This window comes from Lissotriton vulgaris, chromosome 7 (assembly GCF_964263255.1).
Source record: "Lissotriton vulgaris chromosome 7, aLisVul1.2, whole genome shotgun sequence".
Taxonomy (NCBI): Eukaryota; Metazoa; Chordata; class Amphibia; order Caudata; family Salamandridae; genus Lissotriton; species Lissotriton vulgaris.
In genome coordinates, this window is record NC_141695.1 from 1,760,562,020 (window position 1) to 1,760,584,043 (window position 22,024).

Below are 22,024 nucleotides of genomic sequence, written 5' to 3' on the forward strand. Positions count from 1 at the left end.
CTTACCTTACCTTATCGGGTCCGTGCCGCCTCCGCTCCTGGCTCCTGTCCGGTCCTGCGTTACCCTGCTGCTTTCCAGGAACAGGAAGAAAGCAGCCTCCCTCCCCTCCCATAAGCCAATCACAACACTGCAATGGCAGCATTGTGATCGATGAGGGCGGGCTCCTATTGGTAGGCCATTTTCTATTATGTAGGCAGCATGCAACCTACATAGAGAAAATCCAGAGTGCACATGACCAAATGGTCAGGGCCTGTAACATTGGGCAAGCCACTCCTCCCTGATCCGCCCATCCGCCCGCCCCCAACCAGGCATACCATTCTGCTTTCTCGCAACGCGAGAAGCAGGAACATAAAATGGTATTTAAAATACCATTTTATGTGTCTGCTTCAAGCACTGCAAGAAAGCAGTGGGGCGACGCTTCTCCGCTCTAATGGAGGAGCCCCCCCCGTTGGTAGAGCATACCAGTTGGTCTCTAATTTTATTTATTTATTTATTTGGAGTTTTATATAGTGTGAACAAGACCCAATCCGGGCGACAGAGCGCTTTGCAGTAGTTTGCAAAGAAAGGAATATGAAATAAGGAATTATACATTAAGTAATAATACAATGTATACATATATATTGATGAATACAAACGGACTAATGAAACAGCCATTCAATTTCCCAGGTTACACATTTCGAAAGCTAGTATTTCATATATTTCCTATACTATACTTCATTCCTAGTTACTCTCAATTCATCGTGAGATTGGTGAATCTAACATTCCATGCAAAGAATAAGTGAAGTTTTTTTAATCATACTTGACAACTCTTCACGGTGAGAAATTTAGCCCTGTAGAAAGCAGCATATTTTACTCCATAATTTAGGCTCTCACGGCAGGAACATTTATGAATCATTCACCAAACCAGAATTAACACAGGATGACGAGGATGGTGAAGATGAATACAATACCTATAGGAAATGAGAAAATCAGTTTGGGGACAACATCATCATTGTTCTTGAACATCATACATTTTTCTGCTGCACTTAAGGCAAACACGAGTGTAAAAACTACATAGCTGCATTCAGAGGGGTGAGTAAGTTGTACACCTTTGGAGAATCTAATGACTCATTAGAGACCAACAATATGAGAAAAGTTATTACAGACACAACCCAGTGTGACATTTGGGGAAAAAATAACAAGGAGTGAGAACAACTTTACATTATGTAGAACAGTTTTCCCTTCAACATGAATCATGGAGTTGTTGGTTTGCTGCTGTTGCTAAGCCCCTTATTCTACAAGAGAGTCATTGGATGGCCAATTTGTGCAGGAAACTAGTCGGGGAGGAAAGCTAGAGGGCGGACATGGCAAAGGGGAACAGTTTGAGGGCAGTGACAACGAGAGTGCCAGCCTTCCGCACGAGGATAAAATAATGGCATCCATTAAAATGTGAGGGAAAGTACTGTGGTGATGTGTTTAGTTGAGAGGTCGCTCACCAGGTGGAGAATTTTGTGTTATTGTTTGTGATTATTTTTTAATGCCGTTTTGAAATCGTTATCAAACAAAACAAGATGCCAATACTGATGTGAATGATTTAAAATAAACAAATGATCATCCAAAGATAGAAGAAAAATTCTAGAGCGGGAATTTCTAGTAAATAGCTTTTTATTTTAGCAAATTTTTCAAAGAAAAGTTTCAAAGTTTTAATTCATAGTACAACAGAGAATTTTCTTAAAAAGACACATAAGACATTTGAATATCACAGTACATCAATCATTCATTCAAAACTGCACTCATATCACAATCAACCATATCGCAATCAAACAATCATAAGCAAGGGACAAACAATATAATGCAATATATATACAGAAAAATAAGGGACAATTACCGGAAAAATAGCCAAGGTCTGGAGATATTTTACAATGGTATTAAGGTGCCCAGTTTTTTTACGTGGTACATTCCTGTATATCAAACAAGATGATCTAAACTCATTGGGATTATTACTACTTGATCTCAGCTGCTTGGAAGGATTCCTCTCCCCCCACTTTCTCGATGTGGTTGGCCAGATTTCTCACTATACATAACATAGAATACTCTCTGTATTCTCATAAAGGTAAAAAATTGCAGGATTTCGGCCTTGAAATGTGGGCACCTGTGAAGGTATGGAGGGAGGGTATGTCTATTAACAGTGCTTTTATGTAATTTATTACTACTTAGTTTGAATACTGCCAATCTTTTTAAACAGTGGTATATATATATGTAAATAGGTATTAATCGATCTTTTTACCTTTTTATATGGATTAATAATTTTATATACCTTTATAAAGCTAGGCAACAACAAATCCGAATTTAAAGGCTGTATTGACGTATTAACGGGATGTTTTGGTATATGAATTTTGTAAATTTCTATTGATGCATCATAATTATATGTCTGTCTGGTGGTGTTTTCATATATTATTAATTCTCAATAAAAAAAAAAATAAAAAAAAAGGGATTATTACTACTTGATAATGTACAACAAAGAGCTGCAGGGTAAATTCATTAGATCCCCGGTAGCTCTTGCAGACCAAAATATGGCGGGGCCTACGCGTTTCGAATCCCGCTGGAGTTGTAGGGGATTCTCTTCAGGGCCTGATGGAATATCTGTTGGAAAAACAATGAGAGAAAGGAAATAAATGACAACGAATGGACAGCAGTTTAGTTTGGGACAAAAACAGGAGGCGTTGCCAAGCGTCTTGAGCGTCCCCACAGCGGCTTACCAATTTTTGGAAGATCTAGGTGGTGTGATGGGGACCGAAGTTGTTTAGGGGTCGATCTGTGCCTAGAAAAGAACAACATAAGGATGGATTTGAAACTTCCGGGAGATGTTATCAAGTTTGGGACAAGGGTTGGGCCATACCGTCTAGTTGAGTGCCTAGCTTTACTCACCTTTTCCACAATGTGGGGAATCTGGCAGAGAGTATTGTTTCATGTGTTCCAGTTTGAGGGAAATGTAGTTATGTATGAGTAACACTCAATACATTGTATCCCTGGACCTACAAGGTATGCAGTAGAGGGCGAGAGTGTGTAGTGATCCTAGTCCTTCAAGGTATGCAGTAGAGGGTGAGTGTGTGCAGTGTCCCTTGTTCTGCAAGGTATGCCGTAGAGTGTGCGTGTTGAGGTCCCTGGTCCTACAAGAGTATGCAGTAGAGGATGAATGAGTTGTCCTTCAAGGTATGCAGTAAAGGATGCGTGTTGGGTCCCTGGTCCTACAAGAGTATGCAGGACGGGGAAATGAGTTGTTCTTCAAGGAATGTTGTAGAGGGTGAGGGCTAATTCCACTGGTCCTTCTAGGTATACATTAGAAGGTGAGAGTGTGTAGTGTTCCTGGTTCTGCAAGGTATGCAGTAGAGGGTGGGTGTTGAGTTCCCCTCTCCTGCAAGAGTGTGCAGTATGGGGTGAATGAGATGTCCTGCAACGTATGCAGTAGAGGGTGAATGTATAGTGTTCCTTGTTCTGCAAGGTACACAGTAGAGGGTGTGTGTTGAGTTTCCATGTCCTTCAAGAGTGTGCAGTAGGGGGTGAATGAGTTGTCATGCAAGGTATGCAGTAGAGGGTGAAGTTTGAGGTTCCTAGTCTTGCAAGAGTATACAGTAGGGGGTGAATGAGTTGTCATGCAAGGTATGCAGTAGAGGGTGAAGTTTGAGGTTCCTAGTCTTGCAAGAGTATACAGTAGGGGGAGAATGAGTTGTCCTGCAACATATGCAGTAGAAAGGGAAAGAAGACTTAGGGTAAGGGATAATGCTGAACTATTACCCTCCATAAACTAAGGATAAAATATAAAATGATTATTAGGAATAAAAAAAGAACCAATAAAGATAGTTGCTGGGCAAGCAGGATAGTCGTAATTGAGTCCAAGGATGTGAAATGTTTTTGGAAGCTGGGCCAAGAAAGCTCCGGTAAAATATTAGGGTCTTTGCACTGTATGGTCCCCGAAGATAACTGGGTGGGTTACTTAGGAGAAATTTATGGGAAATGGCCTATGCTAGAGAAAGTAAGTACAATATTATGCATAGGAGTGAGGGAGGATGTAAAGGAGCAATTTACCTTCAGTTATATTAGAAAAATAATATCTAGCCTAAGCAGGCCCAGATAATCTGCCGGCAGTGATTATAAAAAAGTAGCCTGAGTGGTGGGCAGAGTTTTTTGCAAAAATGCTTAACACAGGCATTGTGGCAGGAAACTGGAGAGGAGATATCATAAGGCCAATCCATAAAAAAGGAGGTTTACAAGCCCCAAATAATTTTAGATTAATAAATCTCCTTGATATAGGAGAAAAACTCTTTGTCGAAGTAATTTTGGGAATACTTAAAGACTGGGCAGAAGTAAATCGGATTGTGCCCCAGGGGGTTCAAAGAGAGACATTTAATGGTTGACCACTGTTTTGCGCTCTGGTGCATTGCGCGGAAGTCAATTGAGCAGAGGGGAAGTCTGTTCTGCTGCTTCGTGGACTTCCGGCCAGCATTTTATCTGGTGGACGCGGAGCAGCTGTGGGAGACTTTGACTGGATATAACATCCCAACAGATTTGTTAGGGCTGGTTCAAGCACTTCATACAGATAATTGGGCCCAGATAATTTTAGATGTAGAGGGGGCTTATCTCAGAAAATCCAGAATGGCAACGGGCTGAGACAGGGGTGCATATTTGCCCCCCTGCTTTTTTCCTTGTTCATTGCAGACTTGCCATTAACCCTAGGCAATGTAATTGGGGCAAGCCCGAAGCAAGACAGGAAACATATCTTATGTCTACTATATGCGGACGATCTTGTAATTATGGATCAAATAGAGATTGGCCTGCAAAGAAAGCTAAACAGGTTCAATGAATGCTGCCATTTAAAATAACTTGTTGTCAAAATGGATAAGACAAAGATCTTTTATTTTGGCTGAAGGAAAATAGGGTTCACTTGGTTTCTGGGCTCGGGAATTTGGAAATGGTAGCAGAATATAGGTACCTCGGGATGTGGTTTGAGAGAAGTCTGCAATGGCATACTCACCTCGACGCACTAACGCTGAGGGCAGTAGCATCGGTCAGGGGATTAAAAAGATTCAACTGTGCTTGTGGTGAAATGTCCGACAGGCCGGTCCTAAAAGCTTACTCAGCAGTGGTACCACCGCAATTTTTGTACTGTGCAGATTTGCTTTATTTGAGTGGCAAAAACGGATGGGACATTGAGGAAATAAACACTCTGAAAAATCTATTTTCATTTCCCAAGTCGTCAATAGTCCAGGCAGTGAGATTAGAATTGGGAATCACCTCATGGGGTATAACAGCTTGTATGGCCCGATTACGATTCTGGCAGTGCCTGGGATAAGATTATAAAATCTCACAATGGTGCAAAAATGAGATTTTAAAGAGTGAGCTAATGTGCGCAAAAGGGATCAGACCTACCATCACTAAAGCCTGTTGCATGATGAAGGTCAGGCTGCGCCCCTGGACTCTCCAAATCGAGATCAATAAGAGGGAACTTAGGGCTCTGGGTAAAGAAATCTCTAGAGCACAGGACCAAGATTACCTCTTGAGGAAAAGCTCTGTACGTTTCATGGCTTCGGAGTGGCAAAATATATATATATATATATATATTGATAGGCTACCTAGCTGTCTGTTAAGAAGAGAATTGCTAAGGCTAAGAATTGGGGTTAGCCTATGTAATGCGAATATTGGGGTAAAAAGATCTATGATAGACAGTAAGGGAAAATGCACCTGCACTTTGGGAACAACATGTGATATTTTACATATACCATTGGAATGTCAGAAGGTCTTAGAGATATGAAGAGAGTTTTTATGTCCAATTTTTAATAAGGAGAATATTAAAAACAGGGCTCCGGCAGGAAATCGTCTAACAGAAATGAGTAATTTAGACATAGCTTGTGCCATGGGGAAGTTCACCTAAAAGTCAAAGTATTTCTCAAATGTGATTAAAATTGATATGTTTATTTTATAGTTTTATGTCGCCAATGATATATGAAATGTTGAAAGGAAAGCTAAGTGTATATATGAATTTTTTATGAGGTGAAATAATGAACTTTGATTTTAGAAGTTTTATTATTGTAGTTTTTAAAACGTTTAAGGACCATCGATCTAAATAAAATTGTATTGAACTGAACTTAAGGGGAAGGGGAAACAGGAATATACTGCTATAATGAAACAGGAAATAATTGACAAAAATGCTGATTTTGTAGTCACTGTGTTTTGTTTTACAGAACTACAATATTAAAAAAGAAGCAGATGAAACCCTTATAATCATTGCTCTCCCTTGTCATCACTTAAAATAGGAAACATGAAACTCCGAACTCGAGAATGCACAATACTGTGGTCTAGAATGTAGGCACTGAGTGATGACGCGGAGCCACTGGACAACTATAGACCCATGGCTCCGTACATTTTAACCATAATCTACACATTCAGTGTGGAAAGCTGTGTCTTGGCATTAACAACTCATAGGGAGAGAGGCATGATTTTACAACGCATACCATTACAACACATTTTTTAAAACTATCATTACAACGCATACCATTACAATGCATACCATTACAACGCATATTACCTTTAGGGTAGCAGTGGGCGGGGTAAAAACTAGGTAAAAACTACTATTCCCACACCAGTGAGTGCAACAGTAGGGTAATTGTTGGATAGTGTATGGGAAATATTACTATTCCTACTCCACTGAGTGCAACAGTAGGGAAAGTGTTGGATAGTGTAGGGGTTACATTTACTATTCCCATGTACCCCAAAACACATACCCACCCAAAAACAAAAAAATCTCTATTACTTACCCCATAATGTGTTGTAATGGCATGTGATGTTATGGGATGCGTTGTGAAGGTATCTGTTGTAGTAACATGTGTTGTAATGGCATGCACTGTAAAGGCAGTTGCAATATAAAAGCTGCGTTGTAAAGGTAGTATGTTGTAATGACTGTGTTGTAATGGTTGTTTCCCCTCACAGTGACCTCTATTTGTCCCCTAGTGTCAGCTCTCAGAGAAGAGATCATAAAAAGGAAAGGTTGCTAAAGTCAGATATTTTTTCTTGAAATGCTCTAAACTCAGTGAAATGAGGGTGCATTCATGCCGTAGTTCACATGGTTAAATCTGCTGACTAAGGGGTACTCAATTCTTTAGTTCTACTTAACTACTATGGGCCTCATTTATGAGCCTGTGCGTCACTTTTACGCAGCCGGTGCATCACTTTTTGTGACGCACCCGTGGTGTAAAAAATGTGCCTTGTTGCGCCATATTTACAAAGTGACGCATCTAAGTAGATGCGTCACTATGTAAACCCCTGCGCCACATTTTACCTGCGCCACTTCTAGAACACAAATGCGTAAATTTCTTACGCCTGCCTCACAGCAGGCGTAAGACTGATGCAGGCCCTTTCACATCGGGCTTGCCCCATGTGAAAGGACACATTGCTGGAGTTGCGTCACTTTTGTGAAACACTCCAGCAATCCGTCACTTTTGCGCCATAAAGATACGCCAGAAATACTGACGTATCTGTAGCTCCATGCGACATAATGCGTCATATTATAAATATGACGCATCCAGCATGTCGCAAGGAGGGCGCAATGAAAAGTGACGCATCGCTGTTTTTACGCAGCGATGCGTCACTTTTCATAAATAAGGCCCTATATACTGAAGGCTAGCTCCATCCTTTCTATAATTCTAGTGTCTCCTACTACCATGTTGTCTACCTCCTACTATCTTTGTGCCTCTTCTTCCTCTGGACGAATCACACTCACTGCAAAAAATGGGCTCCTTTGCCATTGGTAGAGAGGCAAGACTATTGTCTGAGTTGCGTTTTTTTACAAAACTATATTTTTAAACCCAGTGTCAACTCTCATTTCTTTCAGTCTGTCCCTGTGTCTGTGTTCAGCCGGCCTCTGGTCAGGGGGTGGCTGCTGAAGTGATAAATGCCCAAGAGGGACAGACGGCCACCCTCACTTCCCCTGTCACTCGGAATATACTGGCGTTTTCCTGGTACAGAGGAAGAAAAGTGGATGATCTACAACAGATCTTCACTTACATCGTGTCACCACCACCAGAACAGATCAATGGCTCCAAATACACAGGTCGGGAGACTGGCAGCCTAGATGGGTCTTTGCAGATCAGAGACCTGCTGATAAACTTCACCGGACATTACACTGTGATGGTTTCACTAAACTCTCATATCGTCAGGATAGCCACCAGAGAGCTGAGAGTCTATGGTAAGTGCATGATCTCTGCCATGGAAGCCGATGTTTCCTCTTCCTCTGAGGGGAGGTTTACATGTAACATTTTATCTTGGTTTATATAAGTTGTGGTTAGGTTGAACTGTTTATTGGATCATCAACATCCTACATGATCCTCTCCCATTACATCATTTTTTGCATTACTGATATTCTGAAATGGGGAACAAGATTAAATGCCAAAAAATGCCCTGCAAGTCCCTCAGATATCTATACAACAACTTTGAATGTTAATAATGTTGCATGAGCTCAATCTCAACAAAGAAGACCCCATAACAGTCTAGTCCCAAATAAGAATTTTAAACACACTGCACCAGTAGTCTATAACTGAGAACATGCAAATCATGTGTACAGTAATCATCTATGTGTTATTCCAGTAGCTTGCTGGGGTGTGGAGTTGGAGGGGGGGTTATTTTCTCTAACCTTTGAATGGAGGAGCTCAACATTGACATACTACAGGCTATTTAACTATTCCTGCTTCGCTTTCTCTTCTTAAGTAGAATATATGTGCATGCCTTTAAATTTACATACAACACTTCAAAGAATGCTCCCATGTTCTGTTTAAAAGACTTTATTAAATTCAATATATACTGCATAACAATAACAGAATTAGATCAACAATAATGATCAGAAGTGCATATACGGTATTAAAAACTATCAAGAAAGCCATAAAAGTCTTTATAATTATAAGTGATAGAGGAAGAAAAGGGCAGGTAGGGAAGGGGAGGGAGGGTCAAATGGAGATCTTAGAACAAATCATAGGTGTTTTATAGAAACAACTACAAATTGACTCAAATGTAAACCTTATAAGGTAAACATTATATCTATAAGCATATCATAAAAGTTACTATAATATAAAAGAACAGAGAGAGAAATTCTTGGAGGATGGAAATTTTCTGTAAATACAGAAACAGTACATGATACACAACTATCAACTTGATTATGATATGAACAAAGATGTAGCCATACCAGTTGTGGATTTTGCAAATAAGTACTTTGTATAGCAGGATACCCAAATTATGCCTTTATCCTTCCAAGTATGCCAAAAAAGCCTATTGTTTATCTTGAGTAAGAGTTATACCATATGGGCATTTTCAAAAGCAAGTCTGTATCTAGAGTATTTGGAGGAAAAGTGGATTTGAGAGTTGATACTGTGTTACGTAATCAAGCGGAATGAAGAAGCGACGTCCTAGCAGTAAGAGATAGGACCTCTCTAAAGCTAGAGGGGAGAAGAGAAATAATCTCAATATCTAGCTATTATGGAGAAAAGGACGAAGGTAAATCATGAGTCCAAAGAGCCGCTTGGCGCAAAGAAAGCAAAAGCTTTATGATAATCATATAAATGTGGAACATTAGCCCCCGCCAATTTCGGTTTTTGTAAAGTGACTATTGCTACACTTGATTTTTTTCTGATTCCAGAGAAATTTAACTAGTAGCGTGTTGATATATTTTTTTAACTGTTTGAGAATGTGAACTGGCAAAATAGAAGGAATAACAGGAAGGGAGAAATCATCATTTTATATCATTTTATTTTATTATTTTATCATTTTAGGTAGTGAATCTTCAGGAGAAGAAATGAAGAAAAACAGGACATTTTAACCCCTACCATGCTGCCGGCGGCCATTGGCCGACGGCAGCACTACCTCGCTGGCACTGCCGTCAGCCAATGGCCGACGCAGCCCCACCCGTTTTGCGGAAGTGCCGCACTTCCGGAAAATCAGCTGTGCAGCCAACGTGTTAAATGCTGGTCTCCATATGGAAAGCCAAAAATAGAAGGATTAAGATGGAGAAAGAAAGGGCTTAAGAACTAAAACAAATAGTAAAGGAGAAAGTGGGCAACCTTGTCTGACTTCCCTATTAAGAGGAAAATATGCCATTAACCATTACTGATGCCTGGGGTGCATGATATAAGAAAGAGATGAGAGCTATAATTTTAGAGCCAAACCCATACCATTTTAAAGAATGAAATGAAAAAATCTCAGTTTCCTCTATCAAATGCCTTCTCAGCATCAATCGTTATGGCTACTAGAGAAAAATTAAAAAGAAGGGGCTTTACTGAGAACATTCAAAAGGAATCTCGATTTATCTGATATAAGCCTTCCCTTGATAAACCCTGATTGTTCTTTACCTATAAGGTGGGGAAGAAAAGATTCTAACCAAAGAGCTAAGAGCTTAGCAAAGATTTCATAATCAACGTTCAATAAAGAGATAGGCATATAAGTTTTACATTCACGAGGGTCTTTACCATCCTTATGAATATATAGCTTCTTGCAGAGTGTCAGAAGTAGAAGAACATTCAGTAAAGTGATTAAATAAACAATACAGATACGGAAGACTAATTTTGGAGAAGTGAAGATAGAATTCCAATGTGAAACCGTCTAGACCAGGCGTTTTCCCTAATTTAAGCGCTCCTAAGGCTGAAACAATTTCTTCAGTAGTAGAGGTCGATCTCTAAAGAATCAAAGCCTAAATATGGGGCAACAGAATGAGGGGTAAATGTAAATGTAGTTGAGCTTATATAGCGCACAGCTACCCGCAGTGGGTTTCCCAGCGCTTGCTTAGGGAACCAGTCCTGGTATTCCCCTGCGCGATAACCCATTTCTGGGCATCCCCAAGGTGAAAGTCAGGCATCCCGCCGCGAGGGGCCCTTGTGGAGATTAAGTAAGCTACTGCCCAGAGTTACAGAGTGGGACTCCATGATTGGAATGGGCACCGAGGCGAGAATTGTCAGGTCCGGGGAAATTTGAGCCCAAGACCCGCCGAGGCGGGGAATTGAACCCTGGTCCGGGCCAGATCTCTGCATCAGGGTCTGCCGCTCCAACCACTTGAGCCACACTTCTCCACAGTAAATACTCCACAATTGTGGCAGAAGGAGGAATTGATTCAGATGTATAAAGAGATTTGTAAAACATAAAACATTCTTCTAAAATAGCCTGATGACTAGTGAATAGACTTGCAAGTCAATGTGGAAATTGAACCAATAATGTGCCGCTCTTTTCTTCCCCTGAGATATTTTGCTAATAACTTGCCAGCTTTATTTCTCCCGCCATAGTAACAGGCATTTATCCGAAGAAATAGAACTAAATTCCAATTTGGCTTTAAGCAGGGCATTAAGGTCGGAGGGCAGTTTAGTGGGGAAATACGTCCTTTCTAGAGATTTAATCGATGAGAGAAGTCCAGTATGCTCTTTTAACTGCGTCTTATTTTATTCTAGAGACATAGTTTAAAATGAATTCACTTGCCGAGGCCTTGACTGTATCCCAGAAGTAAGGATTGAAACATCTATATTATCATTAAAGGAAATAAAGTCTGTAACAAAAGCTATAAATGAACTAGAGAATTGAGCCAGGTGTAATAAATAATTGTTGAATTTTCAACGATGCAAAGGGGGACGGGGAGAAACCAATTCCAAGTCTGTGATAACCATAGTGTGGTCGGGAAGCACAATTGGAGAAATATGCGACTGTATGATAAACTGTGCAAGGGACATAGAAATAAATATATATATTCCAGTCATGAAAGTGAACCATGAGAAGCAGAGTAAAAAGTAAACTCTTGGGCAGTTGGGTTAGACAATCTCCAAGAGTCCACCAAGGCTCCCTTATGAATAACATAGTGAAATTGCTTATGTATTTTATGGGATGGGAAAGGGACTGAGAATTATCTATCTAAAAATGGGTCCATTATTTGATTACAGTCTCCTCCTAGAATAAAGTAAGAGTCATGAAATTGTGTACATTTCTGTGCAATGGAGGACCAACAAGATGTATCAGGTTGCATTGGGGCATAAACATTCATATTAGTAAGGGGGACATTATCTATAATGAGTCTATGATAATCCACCTACACATATCATCTATTTGTTGAGAAACCAAATTAACATTAATGGATTTTTTACCCAGTACCATAACCCCATTCTTCTTATTTACCTATGGGGAAACAAACACATAACCAACCCAGGCTCGCTTCAATTTTCAAGCTTCAGAATGTGTAAGTTGAGTGTCCTGGAGAAAAACCAGGTCAGAATTAGATTTACTTAGATGGGATAACACTCTCTGTTGTTTGATCAGATTAAGCGATCCTTTAGTGTTCCATGTGATTACTCTGAATTATATACAACAGAAAAAATAGTATAGGATAACAATGCAGCATATATAAAAATTACAGCATATAATACAAAAAAGAGAAAGAGCAATGTAGAAGTGAGACAAGAAGGAGAGGAGGGAGGGAAAGGATGAAAGGAAACACAGGAAAAGGAAAGGTAGAAGGGAAAAGGGAAAAAAGCCAAAAGAGGAGATAGTACATATCCATAAAGGCTGACTGAAAGAACATACCTGATAAAACAAAATATAACAGGGGTGGTGACGACACAAAAAACAATGACACTTCTAAGGGAAGGGAAGGACAAGCCACACCAGGATCAAGAAAACTTTGGAAAATGAACCAAACATACTGAAGTACATAAGACAAACCTGCAAGGAGATTAAAAACCAGCATAAGACATATCATATACAATAAAACATACAAAGAATTACAGTCTGAGATATATTAAGGAGGCACAAAAAATGCAATTCAATTTCTTTGAAAAAGCCAACAATGGGAGCAATAAGAAGCAGGGACAGAAAAATCAACCATTAGATGGGCCAGCTGTATCCATACTACTCAAAGTATGGGATTGAATAAACTTCTTAAGTTCTTCTGGATCTTAAAACTTCAGTGTTATTTTGGAAAGTTACTTTAAAAAGGCAGGGGTGAAAAAGACCATATCTTGTCCCAAGTGAACAAAGGGGTGCTCGCAGATTGAGACACTCTTTTCTTCTGGTTGCAGTGGCATTAGAAACATCTTGAGAGATGAACAACCTTTGACTTAGCCAGGAGAATTGATGCTTAACCTTGGCTGCAGAACGAACCAACACGTTAGTAAACTTGAGTAAGAGAATGATAACCCCTATGGGTTTAACCAAAGACATAGAAAGCGGAGGACGAGGTCCAAGCCTATGGGCTCTCTGGATATTGAGCGAGCTTGATGGAGGCATATCCAGTAGTTTAGGCAGCAAAGCGGTGAAAAAGGAGTCAGGGTCATCTGCATCCAAAGCTTCCGGTAGGTCATAAATGCATAGACCTGTTTTCCAAATCCTCTGTATGTTGACGAAAGTTTGCACACCTCTTTTTCCAAGGAGTGAATTTTATAAGTTTCATTCTGGACCACCAGAAGTTTTTGCTCCATCACAAATACATGATTTTCTATTGATGACCATTTGTCAACAGGTGCTGTATTCTATTATTAGTTTCTTCCAAGAATGGGGGTAATGCTTGAATTTCCTCTAGCAACAGCTAGATAGGGAATCCAGAATAGTCAGATGAGGGCGGGTTTTGTTTCAGCTTTTTAGATTCAAAAGAGTGCTATGAGGCCTTGTTAACGACAGAATGTAGCGAGAAACTGCAAGCAGAAGCCGAGGTAGCCATTTCACCAGCAGCTGGGTATTTAATTCCTATTGACGAATAGAATGCCCCCATTTTTCTGACTGTTACATTAGCCCACAGTATGCACCTAATTCTTGCTTTTGCATTTACTGGAAGGGAAGAGGAGGGTGCTGGTGGTAACAGGAATGTGGGGACAGAGGATTAGCCAGGGGGGCCGTACCATGCTGGCATCAAGCTGGACACAAATATTCACACAGAGGAAAGACCGTCCGGTTGGGAATGGAGGCAGCATCACCATTGTTTTTAAACAGGAGCTGGACTACACCTCTTTCACACCAGACCTTGTAGAGGGTGCAGAATGTCTGAGTTTCCGCTGTATTTTATCACCCCGTCAATGCATTGCTGGGATCCTGATTTAGAGAACCCCAGGGACACCTGGCAATTTCCTCAAGTCTCAAAATGAAAACATAACCTCTCTCAACCTCAGATAGAACCATCTTCTCATCTTGGGGGACCTCAACTTACACATAGATAAACCTTTGGATTTTCATGTTACAGCTTTGTCCGAAATAACAGCAGCATGCAACTTTGTCCCTTTCATTTCCTCTCCCACAAATAATTTGGGCCATACTCTGGATCATATCTTTTGTAATGTGGAGTTGGAAACCGATCCTCTGACCCCGTCACTTCCTCATTAACTTCAGCATAGGGATTGATATCCCACCCAAGGTGAAAACTACAGAACATAACTAAAGAGCATTCAACAAAATACCCCTGCCGGTTCTGGTGGTTGTTTTAGATTCTTCCGCCTGTTCACTATCTGAAAATCCTGAAGTAGATGCATGTGCTCTAGAATCCTGGCTCAGGATAAATGTTGACGCATTAGCCCCTCTGACCCCCGCACCTCCAGAAAGATTAGTGCTCTGCCCCCTGGTTCAATGAATCCCTGAGCACTAGCAAAAGTGAATGCAAATGTCCAGAAAGAAAGTGGCGTAAACACTATACACTAGGTCATAGAATGATCTATGAGGCTGCTCTAAAATCTCACTATCTGCATGTGAAAGAGGCAAAGAAAAGCCATCTGCAGACCGAAATTGTGTTCTCTAATAATAGATCTTTAGCATTGTAAAGTCTTTCACTTCTCCTAAGGCGGCTAGGAAGGAAGCCCTGCACTTGGCTAAATGGACAAGCCATCTGGCCCTATCCCTCCGTAACAAGATTGTTACGATCCATCAGTCTTTCTCTAGGGAGACAAAGGGGGACCTGCCCTTTCATTACATTTCTGATGAAAAAGCCAGGTCCCAGTCTCCCCTGGCACTATTACAATTCCCGGCTATAAAACTGGACAAATCTCTTATATACCTGAAGGACCTTATGTCGGGCTCCTCGGTGGATGCATGCCCAGCAAAATTAATACCCTCCCTAGCCCCTTCTAGAAATCCCACAGTGAATAAGGTGCTAAACTCATCACTTTCCACTGGCACTGTGCCATCCATTTGGAAGCAGGCAAATATTCTGCCACTCCTTAAAAAAATCAACTGGGGACCCGAAAGTTTCCGCAAACTATAGGCCGATTTCTCTCCTCCCGGCTTTCTCCAAGGTACTTGAGAAACATGTCAACAGAGTGATCTAGGATTACACAGAAAGTCACAATCATTTGACTCAATCGGGCTTTAGGGCAAATTACAGCACCAAGACAGCTCTGTTGGAAGTGACGAAGCATGTTAAGGAAAAGCTTGACCTGGGGGGCAGAGCTATTCTCCTGTTACTTGATCTTTCGACTGGGTTTGACACTGTCCCACACAAGATACTCCTCAATAGACTAAGGAACATATGCATTGTGGTTTGCACTAGCCTGTAAAAAATATGGATGCCCATTTTTTCAGCCCCCATGCCCAAAATGAATGTAGGAGTCCCTCAGGGCTCCAACCTGAGCCCAGCTATTTTTAGCTTGTGTATGTCTCCCCTTGCATCCCTGGTGGAGGCCAACGGTGCAAAGATAATACCTTTTGATGATCATTCACAGCTGATCTTTTCCTGTGAGAAGGGGGCAGACTTTGATGGGGATGCAATTGGATCTTGTCTCATGAAGGTTTTTAAATGAATCAAGGCAAACCAGCTTAAATGCAACCCTGGCAAATCAGAGATTGTATTTTTTGGACTGCCTTTTGCAATTGGAGTCATTGGTGGCCGGAGGAGCTGCCCCCTAATCTCAGCCCAAACCACAGTTAAGAACCTTGGTATCTAATTTGATGATGTCCTCTCTATGAGATCCTAAGCCCAGGCTCTGGTGGGTACCTGTTTTGGCATGCTTTCAATGCTTACAAGATTCCTCCTGTTCCTTCCACCTGATTCCAATAAGATAGTGGTTTAGGCTCTGGTGACATCTAGATTAGACTATGCTAATTTCTTATCCTTGAGCCTGCTGGGCTACCTCCTCCAGTGCCCCCAGGTGGTGCAAAACTCAGCAGCCAGCGCGATCCTTGGACTGAAACCTGGGTCGCACACGGCCCCTCATCTCAAGGCTTTACACTGGCTTCCAGTGAAGGAAAGGTTAAAGTTTAATGCCCTGGTGATATTCTTCAAAGCCCTCCATGGCAAGGGGGCGGGATACCTCAAAAGGTGTGCTAGCCACTATGCACCTATCAGACCCTTAAGATCATCCTCCTCAGACCTTGCATGCATCCCCAAAGTACGCTAGGTACACATGGGTGGCAGATCTTTCAGTTTCTTTGGTGCTCAAGCATGGAACCAACTACCTGCTACACTGAGAGTCACAACTGATTTGACATCCTTTAAGAAACATCTGAAAACCTGGCTCTTTAAGAGCTAGTAGTGCCTCGGAGTGCTGTCATGTGTGAATGCCCAGCACGGGACACTCTTGTTGAGTAGCTGTGCGCTTTATAAGCTCACTTCATTTCATTTCATTCATTCATTCATTCACTGCACAGGTTTGAAAATACAGAGCAGCATCTCTACAAAAAACAACCTTTTCTTTTTGCTGAACAAGATATGCTGGATAATACACCATACTAAATCAGTGAAAGAGTTACAAATTGTTCAAATAAATTAGGAAAATTATGAAATCCAGTATATTTCCCCTTGTTTTATGTTATGTTATGTGTATCTGTAAAGAGCACTAAGGCCGACGAGAGTATCCTGGTACTACCCAGGTGCTTGTACCTACCTTGCCTGTGGTAGGCCGGTTAATTAATAAGACAAGTTTTCCGCTTCTTCGGATGTACCATGTTACAACGCATACTATTACAACTACCTACCGTTACAACGCGACCATTACAACGCATACCATTACAACGCATAGCGCTTTGAGGTGCTGGATAGTGGTAAGTATAATTTACTATTCTAACTCCAGTCCCCGTGGACCACAGACACGCCATTGACCTTTGGAACCTACTCGACACCACATCGCCGGATGTCGCCTTCCTTACAGAAACCTGGATGAACGCCTCATCAGCTCCCGACATCGCCATAGCCATCCCGGATGGCTACAAGATCATCCGAAAGGACCGCACCAACCAAACAGGAGGAGGTATCGCCATCGTCCATAAGAACACCATCCGCATCACAACCAGTTCCGACGATAACCTCACTACCGCCGAACACCTTCACTTCCAGATCCACACCGACCCCAAGACCACACTCAGAGGCACCCTCATCTACAGGCCATCAGGACCTCGAACACAATTCAGCGTAGACATCACTGATTTCATCAGCCCACACGCCCTCCCCTCAGAGGACTACATTCTACTGGGAGACCTCAACTTCCACCTGGAAAAGAAAAACGACAGCAACACCACCACCCTTCTGGACAACCTGGCCAACCTCGGACTCGAACAACTTGTTGATACCCCCACCCACTATGCCGGGCACACGCTCGACCCAATCTTCACCTCCAGCAAGCACATCTCCTTCAATCACACCACAGCTCTCCATTGGACGGACCACAGCTGCGTTCACTTCAACTACAAAAAGACCACGACCCACAACCACCCACAACCAATTCCCCGAAGAAATTGGAACAAAATTACCACCAACCAGCTCTTCACATCGCTTCACCAAAACCCTCCTGTCAAATCATCGGACCCAAACCAAGCAGCCACCAACCTCACACAATAGATCACCCACAGCGCCGACGTTCTAGCACCCTTGAAAAACCATCAAATTAAGCAAGGTAGAAAAAAAGCCCCCTGGTTCAACGATGACCTTAAGAAATCCAAGAAGTTCTGTCGCACCCTCGAGAAAGCCTGGAGAAAAAAACCCAACCACTGACAACCTGGCCACCTTCAAGAACGCCACCCGCAAACACCACCAACTGATGCGATCCACCAAGAAATCAGCATTCAAGGATCGACTTGACAACAACGCCCACAACAGCAAGGAACTATTCAACATCATCAAAGAATTTACCAACCCCACCGCCGGCACCAACGACATCACTCCCTCCCAAGAACTCTGCGACTCCCTAGACTCATTCTTCCACAACAAAATCGCCGACATACATAACAGCTTTGAAAACCAGTCCGGAGACTAATCCACTCCACCCACCTCCGAACCAAAACCCCCCTCTAACAACCTTTGCGCCTGGAACCCAATCACCACTGAAGACACCATCCGCCTGATGAACTCCATCCACTCAGGATCGCCAACCGACCTATGTCCCCACCACATTTTCATCAAAGCAGACTTCATTATCGCACCCCATCTCCGAGACGTCATCAACTGCTCCCTCAACTCCGCTACCTTCCCGGAAAGCTGGAAACATGCCGAACTCAGCGCCCTTCTGAAGAAACCCACAGCAGACCCTACTGAACTTAAGAACTACCGCCCCATCTCGCTCCTCCCATTCCCTGCCAAAGTCATTGAGAAAGCGGTCAACAGTCAGCTCGCCGCCTTCCTCTAATCCAACAAATCCCTCGACCCCTCACAGTCCGGCTTCCGAGCCAAACACAGCACCGAAACCGCCCTCATCGCAACAACAGACGACATTCGAACACTACTGGTTAACGGAGAAACAGTTTCCCTCATCCTACTTGACCTCTCCGCAGCCTTCGACACAGTCTGTCATAGCACCCTCATACAACGCCTCAGCAACGTCATAATACATGGAAAAGCATTGGACTGGATCATCTCGTTCCTCGCCGGAAGAACCCAGAGAGTCCGCCTCCCCCTTTTAGATCAGAGGCCACCGAAGTCATCTGCGGCGTACCACAAGGATCATCACTCAGTCCCACCCTCTTCAACGTGTACATGAGTCCCCTCGCTTCCATCGCGCGCCAACACAACCTCAACATCATCTCCTACGCAGACGACACCCAGCTGATCCTCTCCCTCACCAATGACCCAAACACCGCCAAAACCAACTTACACGAAGGAATGAAAGAAGTAGCCGAGTGGATGAAGAACAGCTGTTTAAAACTGAACTCGGACCAAACGAAAGTCCTCATCTTAGGTTCATCCCCCTCTGCCTGGGACGACTCATGGTGGCTACCGGCCCTGGGAACCACACCCATACCTACGGACCACGCACGTAACATCGGCTTAATCCTGGACTCCTCCCTCTCGATGACCAGACAAGTCAACGCCGTCTCATCATCATGCTTCAACATCCTACGCATGCTCAAAAAAATCTTCTGTTGGATCCCCACCAAAACAAGAAAGACGGTCACCCACGCACTGGTCACAAGCCGACTGGATTACGGAAACACCCTTTACGCCGGAACCACAGCCAAACTGTAGAAAAACTCCAACGCATCCAAAACGCCTCAGCCAGACTCATACTCGACATCCCCCGCCAAGCTCACATTTCCGGTCACCTGAAAGACCTCCACTGGCTCCACGTCAACAAGAGAATAACGTTCCGTCTCCTCACCCACGCACACAAAGCCCTCAACGACCTAGGACCCGAATGCCTCAACACGCGCCTGTCCTTTTACACCCCCACCCGCCAACTACGATCGTCCAATCAAGCCCTCGCCGCAATTCCGCGCATCCATAGATCCACCATGGGGGGAAGATCCTTCTCCTACTTAGCGGCCAAAACCTGGAATTCTCTCCCCACCCACCTCCGCCTTACACAGAACCACCTCTCCTTCAGAAAACAACTAAAAACTTGGATATTCGATAAGTAAAGTACCACCCTCTCTCAAGTGCCTTGAGACCCTCTGGGTGAGTAGTGCACTATACAAATATTGAACTTGAACTTTATTGAACTACCTTTTACCATACGGATCCCAGGGGTTAGATTACCAGAGCCAGCTCTTTTGAGCCACCCGAGGCGGAGATGGGCCACTTTCTCCCAAGCTAAGTTCAATGCGGCACTTATTAGAGGGGGGAGTCCAGGGGGGGGATGATGTGGAAACAGCTAACACTAACCTATGTAAGCGCATTACCGAGGCGCTAGACTGTACTGCCCCACTCTCCCTGGCAAAATTGGGTTGCCGTACTCAAAAAACGGCCCGTGGTATAGTGATGATCTTCGGGTGGCTAAAGCCGTACTTAAGCGCGCTGAAAGGCAGTGGCTGGTGGCATTTGCCACGCAAGCCAAGGAGGAATATTTAACTGGGAGGCGTGCTTATCATGGGTTAATCAGGAAGGCCAAGGCGGCATACTATGCCAAAAGGATCAGTGACGTGGAGAATTCCATGAAAGAATTGTTTTTAATATACAAAACTCTTTCGGGTGGGAAGTCTTCCACTGTGTCAGATGACTGCTCAGTGGAGTCTTGCAATCAGATTGCGGACTTATTCACCGAAAAAGTAACAAAAATATACTCTGCCTTCCCTAGCCATCCGACAACAGGGTCTGAGTTTGTAGAATCTCCTGGGGAAAGGGGGACCAATACATGTTGACCAGTTTTGTTACCCCATCCCCGGAGATTCTCATGCAGATCTGTGGGTCAGTAAAGTCAGGTTCCCCTCAGTATCCAACCACGCCAAAACGGCTGGTCGGCAGCCTGCCGGTTCTGGAGCCTTACATCAGATATCTTTTGGGCATCTCCTTCAGGACCAAGACTGTGCCCAGAGACTGGAAACAGGCGGTGGTGCTTCCTCCCCAAAAGAAGCCTAACATCAGCTTCGAAAAACTGGAGAACCTCCGGCCTATTTCCCTTTTACCCTACATGGCTAAGGTGGGGGAAAAAATGGTTAATACCCAACTGATGGACTTTTTGGAAGAGTGGCATTACACCTGAAGACATTACAGGTGCAAAAAGTTTTTCACCCATCTAAAGCTGAGACACTAAGCTGAGACACAAACACCTGTTGCGACAATACCCTTTTGCAAATACAAAATCTCTGAATAACTTTTTGCACCTGTAATGTCTTCAGGTATAATGCCATGAATTCTTCCACTACATGTACCACCTCTGATCAATGCACTCCTGCTTTGAATATTATTATACAGCAGGCGAAAGCGCTTCCAAATTGCTAGGCCTGCTTCTCAAGCCTCGTTCTCACTAAAATGCTAGCCTCGCTTTGACCACGTTTTTCCAGCAGGCAAGAGCGCTCCCTATTGCAAGGCCGCCTGTGGCTTGCTTCCCAAGCCTTGCTTTCATCTTGAATCCAAGCCCCGTTTGATGAAACCTCTCGCGGGAGTACGGGACTTGTCCTTCAAGCCTCGCCCTGAATAGCGGCTCCCATTGGCCCCAGCCCTGTCACCTCCCTCATAATACCGGGCTCGCCCTTCACTCAGGATCCACGAGATCCAGTGAGGGAGCAGCTAGGTACCGAGAGGGTGCAGAGCGTTGCGGGCGTAAGAAACTTTTTCCGGACATCTTCCACTAAGATAAGTCTATTGCACGAGACTCTGCCAGGTTCCTTTTTGTGTGTTTTTTCCTTCCCAAACAGGGTGTGCCATTTTCGCTTCCACCCCCCTCCTGAGTTCTATGGGGCGTGGTTCATTTGTTTACAAGTGAGGATAATTTTTCTTTTCACGCTCATGTGTATGTGTGCTTGATCATAGTTACAAGTCACGGCCAGCAGAGTTACCGGCACGTACTCGGTAGCTTTGCCTCCACGCTCACCACTTCGGGGACCAATTCCTTGTCTCCCGACTATAGGTAGACATGTAACAACGGGGAGCCACTTCTGGCCTCCCGCACGGATGGACTTAACACTGTAAGCCTCCATTTGTGTCAGTCTGTTGCCTCAGATAAACGTGCGACAGAGCGCGCTGGACAACACCTCGCAGCGCTAGTTGAGGCCCACCACCCCGGTTTGTGGCACAACTTTCCTTCGCATCCCATTCATCTCGGCCACGGCCTTTGATAGGAATGCCAGCACGTGTCACGCCACCGAGTTGCATAATTGCCATCAAAATATGAACAACAACGATTGATTTTGT

The 22,024-nt window shown here is 43.3% G+C and overlaps 1 protein-coding gene across 1 annotated transcript in view; it reads left to right on the plus strand.

Moving 5' to 3' along the window:
- The window catches only part of LOC147706605 (cell adhesion molecule CEACAM6-like), a 186,823-nt gene that overhangs the window by 74,517 nt on the left and 90,282 nt on the right, over window positions 1–22,024 (plus strand). Inside the window, exon 2 of the mRNA XM_086929637.1 lies at window positions 7,865–8,218. Within this exon, the coding sequence (XP_086785763.1) occupies window positions 7,865–8,218 (354 nt within the window). The remainder of the gene's footprint in view (window positions 1–7,864; window positions 8,219–22,024) is intronic.